This window comes from Balaenoptera physalus (genome assembly GCF_965194825.1).
Source record: "Balaenoptera physalus genome assembly, chromosome: 15".
NCBI lineage: Eukaryota > Metazoa > Chordata > Mammalia > Artiodactyla > Balaenopteridae > Balaenoptera > Balaenoptera physalus.
The window spans coordinates 28,256,781-28,272,310 of NC_138894.1; the positions used below are offsets into that span (position 1 = coordinate 28,256,781).

General features: G+C 37.1%; 1 protein-coding gene across 5 annotated transcripts in view; it reads left to right on the plus strand.

The window, feature by feature from the left end:
- Positions 1–15,530, plus strand: part of GCFC2 (GC-rich sequence DNA-binding factor 2) — an 88,815-nt gene that overhangs the window by 22,796 nt on the left and 50,489 nt on the right. For 4 of the 5 annotated variants that reach the window (XR_014254407.1, XM_082428105.1, XM_082428106.1 and 1 more), the window contains exons 3-4: positions 13,814–14,035; positions 14,946–15,046. Coding sequence is in view for 4 of the 5 variants with exons in the window: in XM_082428105.1 (XP_082284231.1) it covers positions 13,814–14,035; positions 14,946–15,046 (323 nt within the window). In the remaining variant the exon portion in view is untranslated. The remainder of the gene's footprint in view (positions 1–13,813; positions 14,036–14,945; positions 15,047–15,530) is intronic. The other variant, XM_082428104.1, reaches the window with a different exon arrangement.

The following is a 15,530-nucleotide window of genomic DNA, read 5'->3' on the forward strand; positions in this document are numbered from 1 at the left end:
TTTATTTCTTTTTCTTTTCTGATTGCCATGACTAGGATTTCCAAAACTATGTTGAATAATAGTGGTGAGAGTGGACATCCTTGTCTCGTTCCTGATCTTAGAGGAAATGCTTTCAGTTTTTCACCATTGAGAATGATGATTGCTGTGGGTTTGTCGTACATGGCCTTTATTATGTTGAGGTAGGTTCCCTCTATGCCCACTTTCTGGAGAGTTTTTATCATAAATGGGTGTTGAATTTTGTCAGAAGCTTTTTCTGCAGCTATTAAGATGATCATATGGTTTTTTATTCTTCAGTTTGTTAATGTGTATCACATTGGTTGATTTGCATATATTGAAGAATCCTCGCATCCCTGGGATAAATCCCACTTGGTCATGGTGTATGATCCTTTTAATGTGTTGTTGGATTCTGTTTGCTAGTATTTTGTTGAGGAGATTTGCCTCTGTATTCATCAGTGATATTGGTCTGTAATTTTCTTTTTTTGTAGTATCTTTGTCTGGTTTTCGTATCAGGGTGATTGTAGCCTCGTAGAATGAGCTTGGGAGTATTCCTTCCTCTACAATTTTTTGGAAGAGTTTGAGAAGGATGGGTGTTACCTCTTCTCTAAATGTTTGCTAGAATTCACCTGTGAAGCCATCTGGTCCTGGACTTTTGTTTGTTGGAAGATTTTTAGTCACAGTTTCCATTTCATTACTTGTGATTGGTGTGTTCATATTTTCTATTTCTTCCTGGTTCAGTCTTGGAAGGTTATACCTTTCTAAGAATTTGTCCATTTCTTTCAGGTTGTCCATTTTATTGGCATGCTTTGTATTTCTGTGGTGTCCATTGTAACTTCTCCTTTTTCATTTCTAATTTTATTGATTTGAGTCCTCTCCCTCTTTTTCTTGATGAGTCTAGCTAAAGGTTTATCAATTTTATCTTCTCAAAGAACCACCTTTTAGTTTTATTGATCTTTGCTATTGTTTTTTTTGTTTCTATTTCATTTATTTCTGCTCTGATCTTTATGATTTCTTTCATTCTACTAACTTTGGGTTTTGTTTGTTCTTCTTTCTCTAGTTCTTTTAAGTGTAAAGTTAGATTGTTTGGAATTTTTTTTGTTTCTTGAGGTAGGATTTTATTGCTATAAACTTCCCACCTAGAACTGCTTTTGCTGTATTCCAGAGGTTTTGGATCGTCATGTTTTCATTGTCATTTTTCTCTAGGTATTTTTGATTTCCTCTTTGATTCCTTCAGTGATCCCTTGGTTATTTAATAACATATTGTTTAGCGTCCATGTGTTTGTGTTTTTTACGTTTTTTTTCCTGTAATTTATTTCTTATCTCATAGCGTTGTGGTCAGAAAAGATTCTTGATATGATTTCCGTTTTCTTAAATTTACCAAGGCTTGATTTGTGACCGAAGATGTGATCTATCCTGGAGAATGTTCCGTGCGCACTTGAGAAGAAAGTGTAATCTGCTGTTTTTGAATGGAATGTCCTATAAATATCAATTAAATCTATCTAGTCTATTGTGTCATTTAAAGCTTGTGTTTCCTTATTAATTTTCTGTCTGGATGATCTGTCCATTGGTGTACATGAGGTGTTAAAGTCCCCCACGATTATTGTGTGGCTGTCGATTTCCTCTTTTATAGCTGTTAGCTTTTGCATTATGTATTGAGGTGCTCCCATGTTGGGTGTATATATGTTTATAATTGTTATGTCTTCTTCTTGGATTGATCCCTTGATCATTATGTAGTGTCCTTCCTTGTGGCTCGTAACATTCTTTATTTTAAAGTCTATTTTATTTGAAATGAGTATTGCTACTGCAGCTTCTTTTGATTTCCATTCACATGGAATATCTTTTTCCATCCCTTCACTTTCAGTGTGTATGTGTCCCGAGGACTGAAGTAGGTCTCTTGTGGACATCATATATTTGGATCTTGTTTTTGTATCCATACAGCAAGCCTGTGTCTTTTGGTAGGAGCATTTAATCCATTCACATTTAAGGTAATCATCGATATGTATGTTACTATTACCATTTTCTTACTGGTTTTGAGTTTGTTTTCATAGGTCCTTTTCTTGTGTTTCACACTTAGAGAAGTTCCTTTAGCATTTGTTGTAGAGCTGGTTTGGTGGTGCTGAATTCTCTTAGCTTTTGCTTGTCAGTAAAGCTTTTGATTTCTTCTTTGAATCTGAATGAGATCTTTGCAGGTAGAGTAGTCTTGGTTGTAGTTTCTTCCCTTTCATCACTTTAAGTATATCGTGTCCCTCCCTTCTGGCTTGTACAGTTTCTGCTGAGAAATCAGCTGTTAACCTTACGGGAGCTTCCTTGTATGTTGTCATTTTTGCCTTGTTGCTTTTAATAATTTTTCTTTGTCTTTAATTTTTTTCAATTTGATTACTACGCGTCTTGGCGTGTTTCTCCTTGGGTTTATCCTGCCTGGGACTCTCTGCACTTCCTGGACTTGGGTGGCTATTTCCTTTCCCATGTTAGGGAAGTTTTCGACTATAATCTCTTCAGATATTTTCTCAGGTTCTTTCTCTCTCTCTTCTCCTTCTGGGACCCATATGAGGTGAATGTTGGTGAGTTTAATGTTGTCCCAGAGGTCTCTTAGGTTGTCTTCATTTCTTTTCATTCTTTTTTCTTTAGTCTGTTCCGCAGCAGTGAATTCCACCATTCTGTCTTCCAGGTCACTTATCCGTTCTTCTGCCTCAGTTATTCTGCTATTGATTCCTTCTAGTGTAGTTTTCATTTCAGTTATTGTATTGTTCATGTCTGTTTTTTCTTTAATTATTCAAGGTGTTTGTTCTTTTAGTTCTTCTAGGTCTTTGTTAAACATTTTTTGCATTTTTCTTGATCTTTGTCTCCATTCTTTTTCCGAGGCCCTGGATCATCTTCACTATCATTATTCTGAATTCTTTTTCTGGAAGGTTGCCTATCTCCACTTCATTTAGTTGTTTTTCTGGGGTTTTATCTTGATCCTTCATCTGGTACATAGTCCTCTTCCTTTTCCTTTTGTCTCTCTGTGAATGTGGTTTTCGTTCCACAGGCTGCAGGATTGTAGTTCTTCTTCCTTCTGCTGTCTGTCCTCTGGTGGATGAGGCTATCTAAGAGGCTTGTGCAAGCTTCCTGATGGGAAGGACTGGTGGTGGGCAGAGCTCAGTAAAACTTTAATCCGCTTGTCTGCTTATGGGTGGGGCTGAGTTCCCTCCCTGTTAGTTGTTTGACCTGAGGTGACCCAGCACTGGAGGCTACAGTCTCTTGGGTGGGGCTAATGGCAGACTACGGAAGGGCTCATGCCAAGGAGTACTTCCCAGAACTTCTGCTGCCAGTGTCCTTGTCCCCGCGGTGAGTCACAGCCACCCCCTACCTCTGCAGGAGACCCTCCAACACTAGTAGGTAGGTCTGGTTCAGTCCCCTATGGGGTCACTGCTCCTTCCCCCTGGGTCCTGATGTGCACGCTACTTTGTGTGTGCCCTCCAAGAGTTGGGTCTCTGTTTCCCCCAGTCCTGTCAAAGTCCTGCAGTCAAATCCCGCTAGCCTTCAAAGTCTGATTCCCTGGGAATTCCTCCTCCTGTTGCCGGACCTCCAGGTTGAGAAGCCTGATGTGGGGCTCAGAACCTTCACTCCAGTGGGTGGACTTCTGTGGTATAATTGTTCTCCAGTTTGTGAGTCACCCACCCAGTGGTTATGGGATTTGATTTTATTGTGATTGTGCCCCACCTCCCGTCTCATTGTGGCTTCTCCTTTGTCTTTTGATGTGGTTTATCTTTTTTGGTGAGTTCCAGTGTCTTCCTGTCAATGATTGTTCTGCAGTTAGTTGTGATTCTGGTGCTCTCATAAGAGGGAGTGAGTGCACGTCCTTGTACTCCACCATCTTGAACCAATCTCCTATACCAGTGATTCTTATTATTAATAAACTCTAGCGAAGTGTGGGGCAAATAAGTCATTACTAATGATTGTCAAGGGACCAAAATTGGCTGCTCGGTTCCATTACATAACATGCCCACAGTCAGATGGCTTATAAGAGGCAGAGCTAGGATTCCAACCCAGGGAATCTGCTCCAGAGCCTAGGTTCTTAACCACTGTGCTATACTGGGTGATTCATGGCAGTATCTAAAAATGGTAAGAATTTGTCTGTGAGGATGTTTCAGGTATAGGATGTAGCATATATAAAACCCTAGGGAAGATAACATAGCATGTGCAGAGAACTAAAATGTAGTTGTTGGACTAAAAATACTTGGTTTAAGTTTAATAAAGAAGAACAAAAAGAAAGCAGAGGGACTGACTGGAGTCAGATAATACAGGGTTTTAAGGGAACTACTGAAAATTTTATGCAAATAGATGACATGACCATTTTTGTGTTTTAGAAAGATAAATCCAGTTCTGGGGTTGGCAGATTACCACCTGTGGACCAAATGTGGGCCACTGTCTGCTTTTGTGAATGAAATTTTTTTAAAGCCATGCTCATTCAATTATGTATTGTCTTTGGCTGCTTTTGCACTACAATGGCAGAGCTGAGAAGTTGTAACAGAGACTTTATGGCCCAAAAAGCCAGAAATATTTATTGGCTTTCTACTCTAGCTCAAGGGTTCTTAACTTGTCTTGTGCTGTGGACTCTTTTCAGTCTCATGAAGCCTAAGACCCCTTCTGAGGAAAACAAAGTAAAATGTATAGCTTTATAAAGGAAACATTAATTTGAAGTATAATTGTTAAAATATTTTTTTAAAGATTTGTAGTATAGTAGTAAGTGCTTTATTAACATGTGAAGTAACAGGATCCAGAAGCTCTTCTAATTTTTTTTCTTAAACAAGTTCACTAAACTACAGAAGTAATTAGTGATGAAGCCAGTATTAAGAATTGAAGCCTAGTAGACAAGTGAAGCTTTGTCTAGACTCTAGGTACAGTGCTGTCCAATAAAACTTTCTGTGAAGGTTCTGTATCTTCACAGTCCAGTACATTAGCCACTAGCCACATGTATCTATAGAGTTCTTGAAATGTGGCTAGTGTGACTAAGGAACTGGACTTTTAATTTACTTAAATTTAAATAGTCACATATGGCTGATGGTTACAGTACTGAACAGTGGTGCTGTAGAAGATGGCAGATTAAACAGTGTAAGGCAGTAATTGTAAAGTGTAGGTAGCATTGGGAACCTAAGGAGAAAATGCAGTGTTTGGAAATATGTAGGATAGTTTTAAATTATCATAGTGCCTGAGGTGTTGCTGGCATGTAGTGCCCTGAGGGCAAGAGATGATACAGATAAAGAATGTGGGACAGTTTACCAAGGTGAAGAATTGTCCCTCCTCTGATGCCCCTTTGAGAAACACTGACTGAAAGATGAAAACTTGTCCTGTAAGGAACACTTGGTGGGTTTTTTTTTTTTCTTTTTTTCTGGAGAGGAAAAGAGTAAGAAGGAATGAGATAAGTTTAAGGACTGGTATGTAGAAGATGGAGTGCATTTATTTTTTTGTTCAGATGATAGAACTATTAGAATGATCCAGTACTGGAATATTGGCCTTGAGATGTGCACTGTTGCAGAGACTGCTTATCAATTGGGCATGATATTAACCTTTATTCTTTTTTTTTTTAAATTGAAGTATAGTTGATTTACAATATTGTATTAGTTTCAGGTGTACAGCAAACTGATTCAATTATATATATACTTTTCAGATTATTTTCCATTATAGGTTGTTATAAGATATTGAATATAGTTCCCTGTGCTGTACAGTAGGTCCTTGTTGTTTATCTCTTTTATGTATAATAGTTTGTATCTATTAATCCCATACTCCTAATTTATCCCTCCCCCACATCCTTTCCCCTCTGGTAAACATAAGTTTTTTCCTATGTCTGTGAGTCTGTTTTTGTTCTGTTCTTGCCTCCTTTGTCATAGATTAATTGACAGTAGTTGTGTGTATTTATTTCTAGGCTCTCTATTGTTTTCCATTGATCTATATATCTTCTTTTGTGCTAATTCCATGCTGTTTTGATTACTGTAGCTCTATAGGACTGTCTGAAGTCCAGGAGAGTTATGCTTCCAGCTTTCTTCTTTCTCCTCAGGATTGCTTTGGCAATTCTGGGTATTTTGTGGTTCCTTATAAATTTTAGGATTATTTGTTCTAGTTCTGTGAAAAATATCATGGGCAATTTGATAGGGATTGCATTAAATCTGTAGATTGCCTTGTATGGCCATTTTAACAATATTAATTCTTCCAATCCAAGAGCAGGTGATATCTTTCCATTTCTTTGAATCATCATCAATTTCCTGTATCACTGTTTTATGTATAGTTCTTAGCATATAGGTCTTTCACCTCCTTAGTTAGGTTTCTTCCTAGGATTTTTTTTTTTTTTTTGGAATTTTTTTTTTTGATGTGATTTTAAATGGGTTTGTTTTTTTACTTTCTCTTTCTGATATTTCATTGTTAAAGAAATGCAACAGATTTCTGTATATTAATCTTGTATCCTAGCTATCTTGCTGAATTTATTTATTCTAATAGTTTTTATGTGGAATCTTTATGGTTTTCTGTATAGAGTATCATGTCATCTATGTATAATGACAGTTTTATCTCTTATGTTCCAGTTTGGATACATTTTATTTCTTGTCTGATTGCTGTGTCTAGGGCTGCCAAAACTATGTTGAATAGAAGTGGTAAGATATTTTTCTTTCTCTGTGTGACTGACTTCATTTAGTATGATAATCTCCAGGTCCATCCATGTTGCTGCAAATGGCATTATTTCATTCTTTTCGATAAATATCACAAATATCATATGATATCACTTATATGCGGAATCTAAAAAAAATGATACAAATGAACTTATTTACAAAACAGAGTCACAGACTTAGAGAATGAACTTATGGTTACCGGGGGGAAGGGTGGGAGGGAGGGATAGATTGGGAGTTTGGGATTGACATGTACACACTGCTATATTTAAAATAGATAACCAACAAAGACCTACTGAATAGCACAGGGAACTCTGCTCAATGCTCTTAATAACCTAAATGGGAAAAAAATTTGAAAAAGAATAGATACATGTATATGTATAACTGAATTATTTTGCTGTATACCTGAAATTAACACAACATTGTTAATCAACTATACTCCAGTATAAAATAATAAATAAATAAATAAGAGACACAATTCTTATTTGCATTCCTTGTAGAAAAATCAAGTACACATAGCACCGTTGCCTAGAATCATTACATTTCTTTAAAATGTAAGCAGAATTAAATCTTTCATGATTATTTTATGAGATGGTAATATATTTTTCTCCTTTGACCCGTGTACTTGGTAATGTATTGGAATAAATTCTGGAATGTATACTGACTAAGAAAAAAAAAAGTGGTAAGAGTGGCATCCTTGTTCAGAATTTAGTGGGAAGGCATTCAGCTTTTCACCATTGAGTATTATATAGGCTGTGGGTTTGTCATAAATAGCTTTTATTATGTTGAGATATGTTCCCTCTATACCCACTTTGGTGAGAGTTTTTATAATGAATGGATGTTGAAGTTTGTCAGATGCTTTTTTATGCATCTATTGAGACAGTCATGTGATTCTGGGCTTTCCTTTTGTCAATGTGGTGTATCACATTGATTGATTTGTGTATGTTGAACCATCCTTGTGACCCTGGGATGAATCCAGCCTGATCATGGTATATAATCTTTTTTATGTATTCTTGGATTTGATTTGCTATTTTGTTGAGGATTTTTGCATTGATATTCATCAAAGATTTTGGCCTATAATTTTCTTTTTTTTTGTAGTGTCTTTGTCTGGTTTTGGTAGCAGGGTGATGGTGGCTTCATAGAATGAATTTGGGAGTGTTCCCTCATCTTCAGTCTTTTGGAAGAGTTTGAGAAGGATAAGGATAAGTTCCTCATTATATGTTTGGTAGAATTCCCCTGTGAAGCCGTCAGGCCCTGGGCTTTTGTTTGTAGGGAGTTTTTTTATTACCAGTTCTATTTCACGTCTAGTGATCAGTCTGTTCAAAGTATCTGTATCTTCTTGATTCAGTTTTGGCAGACTGTATGTTTCTAGAAACTTGTTCATCTTTCTTGGTTGTCCAATTTGTTGGCATATAATTGTTCATATTATTCTCTTATGATTTTTTGTATTTCTGTGGTATCAGTGTTATTTCTCCTCTTCCATTTCTTATTTTATTTATTTGGCTCCTCTCTCTTTTCTTCTTGGTGAGCCTGGCTAGAGGTTTGTCAATTTTGTTTATCTTTTCAAAAAACCAGCTCTTGGTTTTATTGATCTTTTCTATTGTTTTTTTGATCTCTATTTTATTTATGTCCTCTCTGATCTTTATTATTTCCTTCCTTCTGCTGACTTTGGGTTTTGTTTGTTCTTTTTCTGATTCTTTTAAGTGGTAGGTTAGGTTGTTTATTTGAGAATTTTCTTGTTTCTTGAGGAAGGATTGTATCACTATCAACTTCCCTCCTAGAACTGCTTTGCTGTATCCCATAGATTTTATACGGTTGTGTTTTCATTGTCATTTGTCTTGAGGTATTTTCTGACTTCTTTTATTTCATTGTTGATGCATTGGTTTTTTATTAGTGTGTTGTTTAGTCTCCATGTGTTTGTTCTTTTCCCGTTTTTCTGTCTGTGGTTGATTTCTACTTTCATACCAGTATGGTCAGAAATGCTTAAAATACTTTCTATACTCTTAAATTTTTTGAGGCTTGTTTTGTGCCCCAGTATGTGGTTAACCCTACTGAATGTTCCACGTGCACTTGAAAAGAATGTGTATTCTGCTTTTTTTGTCTGTAGTGTCCTGTAGAAATCAATTAAGTCCAACTGGTCTGTTGTGTCATTTAGGTCCTCTGTTGCCTTATTGATTTGCTCTCTGGAAGGTCTGTCCATTGATGTCAGTGGGGTATTAAAGTCTCCCACTATTACTGTATTCCTGTCAATTTCTCCCTTTGTGCCTGTTAGTATTTGCTTTATATACTTAGGTGCTCCTATATTGGGTACATATATGTTAATGAGTGTAACACTCTCTTCTTGTATTGATCCCTTTATCATTATATAATATCCTTCTTTGTCTTTATGGCCTTTGTTTTAAAGTCTGTTTTGTCTGATATGAGTATTGCTACCACCACTTTCTCATCGTTTCCATTTGCATGGAATATCTTTTTCCATCCCCTCATTTTCTATCTGTGTGTGGGGTGTGTCTTCCACCCTGATGTGAGTCTCTGGTAGGCATCATATTATGGGTTCTTGTTTTCTTATGCAACCTGCCCCTCTGTGTCTTTTAATCAGAGCATTTAGTCCATTGACATTGAAAGTAATTATTGATAGGTATGTATTTGTTGCCATCTTAAACCTTGTTTTCCAGTTATTTTTGTAGTTCTTTTCTGTTTCTTCTTTTTGTTTTTCCTTTTGTAGTTTGATGGTTTTCTTTTATATTATGCTTGAGTTCCTTTCTTTTTGGTTTTTGTGAATCGATTGTATGTTTTAAATTCGTGGTTACCATGGGGTTCAAGTATGTTGACCCATAACTATACTTGCTTTAAAGTGATAGTCATACAAGTTCAAACACATTGTAAAAAAAAATCTACATCTTTAGAGTCCCCCTCCCTCACATTTTTTTATTTTGATGTCATATTTTACATCTTCATGCTTATTCTTTTGCTGTTCATTGTAGTTATAATTGCTTTTACAAAAATATTTTTAATTATTGTTTTTAAATCTATGTACCAGCTTGTTTAGTGGTCTTCAATCCTTTTATATATTGGCTTTCCCATTGTGATTTTCCCTTACCTATAGATTCTTGTTTCTCTTTTATTTAGAGAAGACCTTTCAATATTTCTTCTAGGGTAGGTTTAGTAATACTGAATTCTTTTAGTTTTTGCTTGTCTGAGAAATTCTTTCTCTCTCCTTCTATTCTAAATGATAATCTTGCTGGGTAGAGTATCCTAGGTTGCAGGGTTTTCCCTTTCAGGACTTCGAATATATCATGCCACTCCCTTCTGGCCTGCAGAGTTTCTGCAGAGAAATCAATTGATAGCCTTATGGTGGTTCCCTTGTAATTAACTCTTTGTTTTTCTCTTGCTACCTTTAGAATCCTCTCTTTAACTTTTGTCATTTTAATTATGATGTATCTTGGTGTGGGTCACTTTGTGTTCATCTTGTTTGGGACCCTCTGTGCTTCCTGTGCCTGGATATCTGTTTCTTTCTTCAAGGTTTGGGATGTTTTCAGCCATAATTTCTTCAAATATAATTTCAATCCCCTTTTCTCTCTCTTCTCCTTATGGAACCTCTATTATGCATAGTTTGGCATGCTTTATATTATTGCATAGTTCTTATATGTTATCTTCATATTCTGTTCATTTGTCTTTCTGTCTGTTGTTCTGATTGAGTGATTTCCATTATTCTGTCTTCCAGATCACTTACATGTTCTGTGTTATTTAGTCTGCTATTCATTGCTTCTAGATTGGTTTTTATCTCAGCAGTTGAGTTGTCTAATTTTGATTTGGTTCATCTTCATAGTTTCTAGTTCCTTGTTACAGTGCTCTGCATTTCTATTGATAACCTTTCTTAATTCCTTTAGCATTTTTATTACCTTCTTTTTGAACTCAAGGTCTAGTAGACTGGTGAGGTTTGTTTCAGAAATTATTTGTTCTTTCAGGGGATTTCTCTTGTTCTTTTAATTAAGAGTAGTTCCTCTGCTTTTTCATTTTACTTAACTTTCTCTCTGTGAATTTAGGAGAAACATTTATCTACTGTGGTCTTGAAGGGGTGTTTTTATGTGGGAGCATCCCTGTGTAGACTGTGTGAGTCAAATATTTTTGGTGTGTGGTCTGGTTTTGATGTGGGTGCCAACCACTTCTTTCCTTAGCATTTGCTGGCCATTAACCCCTTGATGGGGGTATGATTGGTGTTGAAGCGTCTAGAACCTGGGCTCTGTGGTGGGCAGGACCTCCTCTTTGATCTGAGGCTATCACAGCTCTGTTGAGGGTGGGGACTGCTCCACAACTGTTGGAGTAGAAGCCCTGAAGTTTGTGTTTGATGAAACTTCATTGCCCTTGAGTGCGTGCCCTGCCCCAAAGGAGGCGACTGTTGGTGCAAGTGGGGCCTGTATGGTCACACTGAACCCATGCACTGCCTAGGCAGGAATCTGCAGTTCCTCTCAGACTCAGTGCAATGTTGTGTCCCTTTCTCTGTTGTGTTCATTCCAGACCTAGTGGTAGGCTCTTTTGTGGAGTGGGCTGTGGCTGGAGGCTGCGGCGCTATGGCTGTAGGATCAAGGTGGTTGTGCTGCTGCCTGGGCTGCCTCTGTGGCACACCTCTCCCAGGACCTGTCCACCCCAATTCCAGCTCCAAGCTGAGGTGTGGAGTGGGCAGGGCTGGAGCACTCCCACCGGCAGATGAACCACTGCATGCTGCTGCCCAGGACCTTTCCACCGAACCTCAATGCCCAGCCACTGTGCATTTCTGTGATACCACCTGGTGTGCTCACTGACAAAGTGTGCCACAGCTGGACCCACCCCTCCCTGTGTACATTGACAGTGGGCTCCATGGTTCAGCCTGGACCACACCCCAGGCCGTCAGGGCTGTCTCCACTGTCTCCACGCAGGTAAATGGAGTCCTCTCCCACATCCTGTCTGCCCAAGATTCAGCACTTAACATGTTTGTGGTCCCACTTGGCGCATGCTTCGGATTGGGAAGTGAGGTGAGGCTTGGGAAGTGCAGCAAGGCATCAGCCACCAGCACTGGTCCCATTCCGTCCTGATTGTTAGGAAGCCAGCATGCCTGCACTCCTCACAAGTGTAGTCTAGGCTTCCCCAGCCCCTCTGTCTGTCCCAGCAGATTTCCCAGCTGGCAGGGGGCTCCCCAGGCAAGGGTCTGCCCGTGTGGACCTTCTCTCCTTTACAGATCTCTCCCAGGCGCACAGATCCTTTTGCTTTTTTTTTTTTTTTTTTCCTGTCCTACCCAGTTACATGGAGATCCTTCTTGCAGCTTTGGTTATGTGGGAGATCTGCCTGTTTCCAGTTGGTTTTCTATGGGAATTATTCCACATGTAGATGTATTTTTGATGTGTTCATGGGGAGAGGTGAGCTCCTACTCTGCCATCTTGATCCCCCTCGTAACCTCTACTCTTCAGATAGGATGATGTATGTGAAAATTATTTATGAATTATAAATCTACAAAAACATGATGTTTTTATTATTATAAAGCAATATGCTAATATTATTAATTCATCTCATGTCTGACCAACATCTGCTATGTGGGAACCCTTGAGCTAGGTGTTAGATATAGACAGCACAGGATGGAATACTCTTCCTTGAACTTGTATTTCTTTATTGTAGTTTGAGAGAGGATTAGCTTTATGTAACACTAGTATTTCACTAGTGAGTCCATTGCTTGTGATTTATTAATTAAACCCCACCAAATCACTTGCCGGTGAATTGCTTCAAGTATTTCTGTTTCTGTATTCATACACTTGAATATTTGAACCTAAGTGCATCATCTTAACTCTGGTGACCCATTAAAATCCCCTAGAGGGATATAAAAACATACTGCTGCTCAACTCCACCTCAGATCAACTGCATTTAGATCCCGTGTTTTGGATGGGAGCCTAGTTATCAGATTATCAACCTTCCCAGGTGATTCTAATGCATATAGCCAGGGTCAAGAAATGCTGGCATTATCCTGAGTGTTTTGGGAGGATGAAGAGACACCTTACCTGCATCATTTTCCTGGTACTATTCTACAAAAATTTCTAGTCTATAAAAAATAAATCACTTATTTGATATTCCTTGTTTTTAATGAGCGTATGTTGCTTTCTAGGGCTCATCACTTACTGCTTCATAATTAATTCAAGCACTACTTGTTTTCCTTAGTTCTAGTGTCAAGTATATTGATCTATAGTTTCTGAAATCTCTCTATCTCTTTCAAAAATCAGAGTATTTGTGTATCTCCTGGCATATGGCATCTTTTCTATTTATTTCTCAAAGGATTTGGATCAATTTGTGGGAAAGGTTAGAAAATTTTACTCAGTGGCTTGGTATCCCTAATTAATATCTTGAAGTGCTTGAAACAATGATTTCTCTTGCTATTTTGTTTATCTTAGTATTTTGCTTAAGAAACCATTTGTTTCCAGAGTGTAAAGATAAATTTCAGCTTAGATCATGCATGAAGAAACTTGTTTTGAGTTAGAAGAGTCTATATTAATGAAGTTTGTACTGAATAAAATGAAAAAATAAAACAAGCCTCTATTAAAAGATGTTGTCCCTTAAATATTTTAAACCTGGTAAATTACCTGATTATTTCTTTTATACTTTTTAACTTATGTTTATTCATGTGAGAATCGCCACAGGACCTTGGAGGCTGATTTGAATGTGTGCTGTGTTTTAGTCTGTTTCTCACTCCCTATGTGCCTGGATGCCCAAAGGCGAGGGGCAGGTCATAGTAGAATATCCCTGTTACTTTATAAGGCAGACTGCTCTACCACTTATCATTCTACCCTCCATGCTCCAAGAGTAACTCCATGCTCAGCCCTCTCCACATCCCTACCCTGATAATTTCAGAGCTTCTGTTAATGAGAAGTAGCTAGCCCTCAACAAAAAGTCAGCAACAACACCTGATGAAGAAGAGAGATAAAAGATAAATTGGAGTCACTTCAGTATTTTCTGATACTTCTAGATTTGTTTCATTTCTTTCATTTATATTTAATCTCTATCAAAATAATTATCTTCTATTGATACAAATTTTGAGTCATTATTCATATCAAAATAGTGAAAAAATTGGAAAAACAGTGTTCTTTTCCTTTAAATATGAGGAATATTTCTTTCTGTTGGTATTTTGTTTTCAATGTCCTCCTCTTTGTTTCTTTCAGTAAATATCCCTGATGCAGCTTTTATTCAGGCAGCCTACCGAAAACGTGAATTGGCCAGGGCCCAAGAGGACTATATTTCTTTGGATGTAAAACATGCCTTCACCATCTCTGGTATGAGGAAAAACACTGAATATCCTGAGAGTGAGCCTGATGATCATGAAAATATAATACCATTTACCCCGAAGCTTCAAACACTTAGACAAAAGATGGCTGAAGAAACAGGTACATATTTAATTGATTTATAATAAATGAACATTAAGGCATTTTTTCCTTAGAATATAATATTATGATAAAAATATCCATAAAAACATAATGTAGTGTCTCCTGTTCTAAAGGTTATTTATTTTTTTAATACCAATTTACTTACCGACATCATGGCTTCTAAAATACATGTCTGTATCAAAATGTTATCAAAGGGTATGTGCAATAATAATGTTTACTGTTATCTGATCTCCACTTGATCTTTCTTGGCAGGTTAAAAAATTTGTAGAGTTTCTTATTTTTGATATTGAAAACTTTCATTGTCACCTTTATAAGATTTTTTTTTAACATGGAAACATCGGTAGGATTTTGGTGTCATGTGTTAAAATCTTCCCTGCTCTAGTAAAAAGTTTTCCTCAACCAATAATCCTTAGGTATCAAAGAACTATTTTCACATTTCTCATTTATAAACAGTAATGTTTTACCAAGTTTTTGTCATTTCAAATAATACTATTTCAGAATGAGACTCTTGGTTCCTATTAACCCAGAAATTATTTTTGCATGTTTAGATTCTCAGGTAGAATTGAGAATCTCTGATAAAACCAAATGTTGCATTTTTTCCAAGCTTTTTTATATGTGAGACCATGATGTTTTGAGTGAGACAGTTTGGTGATAAATGCAGATTCTGAAGTCAGATTGCTAGATTCAGGTCCTAAGTTCAACACAGTCCTTAGATATAGGACTGTGTTATGTAACATGCTGATATCTGAGTTTCTTTGTTTATAAAGAGAGAGTGAATTATGAATTGTGAAGAAAAGGTTAACACATATAAAGAGCTGCTAAGCCATTTATAAGCTCCCCAATTGCTAATTGCTGCTGCTATTAGAATGGAAAAATATAGAATATTTATACATGAACTTTTTTTTTCAAGCAGCCAGAAATGAAGAAACAAGTGAAGATAGTGAAGAGGATAAAAAATATCAAGATATTTGGGAACAGCAGCAGATGAGAAAAGCAGTTAAAATCACAAAGGTAATAATCTTTTATGCCATATGTATTAGTTTCCTGTGGCTACTGTAACAAATTACCACAAACTTGATGGCTAAAGCAACAGACATTTATTCTCTCACAGTTGTTGAGGCTAGAAGTCTCAATTCAAGGTGTTGGCAGGGCTGTGCTCCTTTTGAAGGCCCTAGGAAAGAATTCTTTCTTTTTTCCTTTTCCCCCCCCCCATTTTTCTTTTTTTAATTGAAGTAAAGTTGACATAACAGTATTATGTTAGTTTCAGGTGTAAAAGATAGTGATTGACTTTTAAATACATTATGAAATAAATCACCATGATAAGTCTAGTAACAATCTTTCACCATGCAAAATTATTACAGTGTAATTGACTATGTTCCTTATGCTGTATATCATATCCCTGTGACTTATTTATTTTATAACTGGAAGTTTGTACCTCTTAATCCCCTTCTCTTATTTCACCCTACCCCCATCCGCCTCCCCTCAGGCAACCACC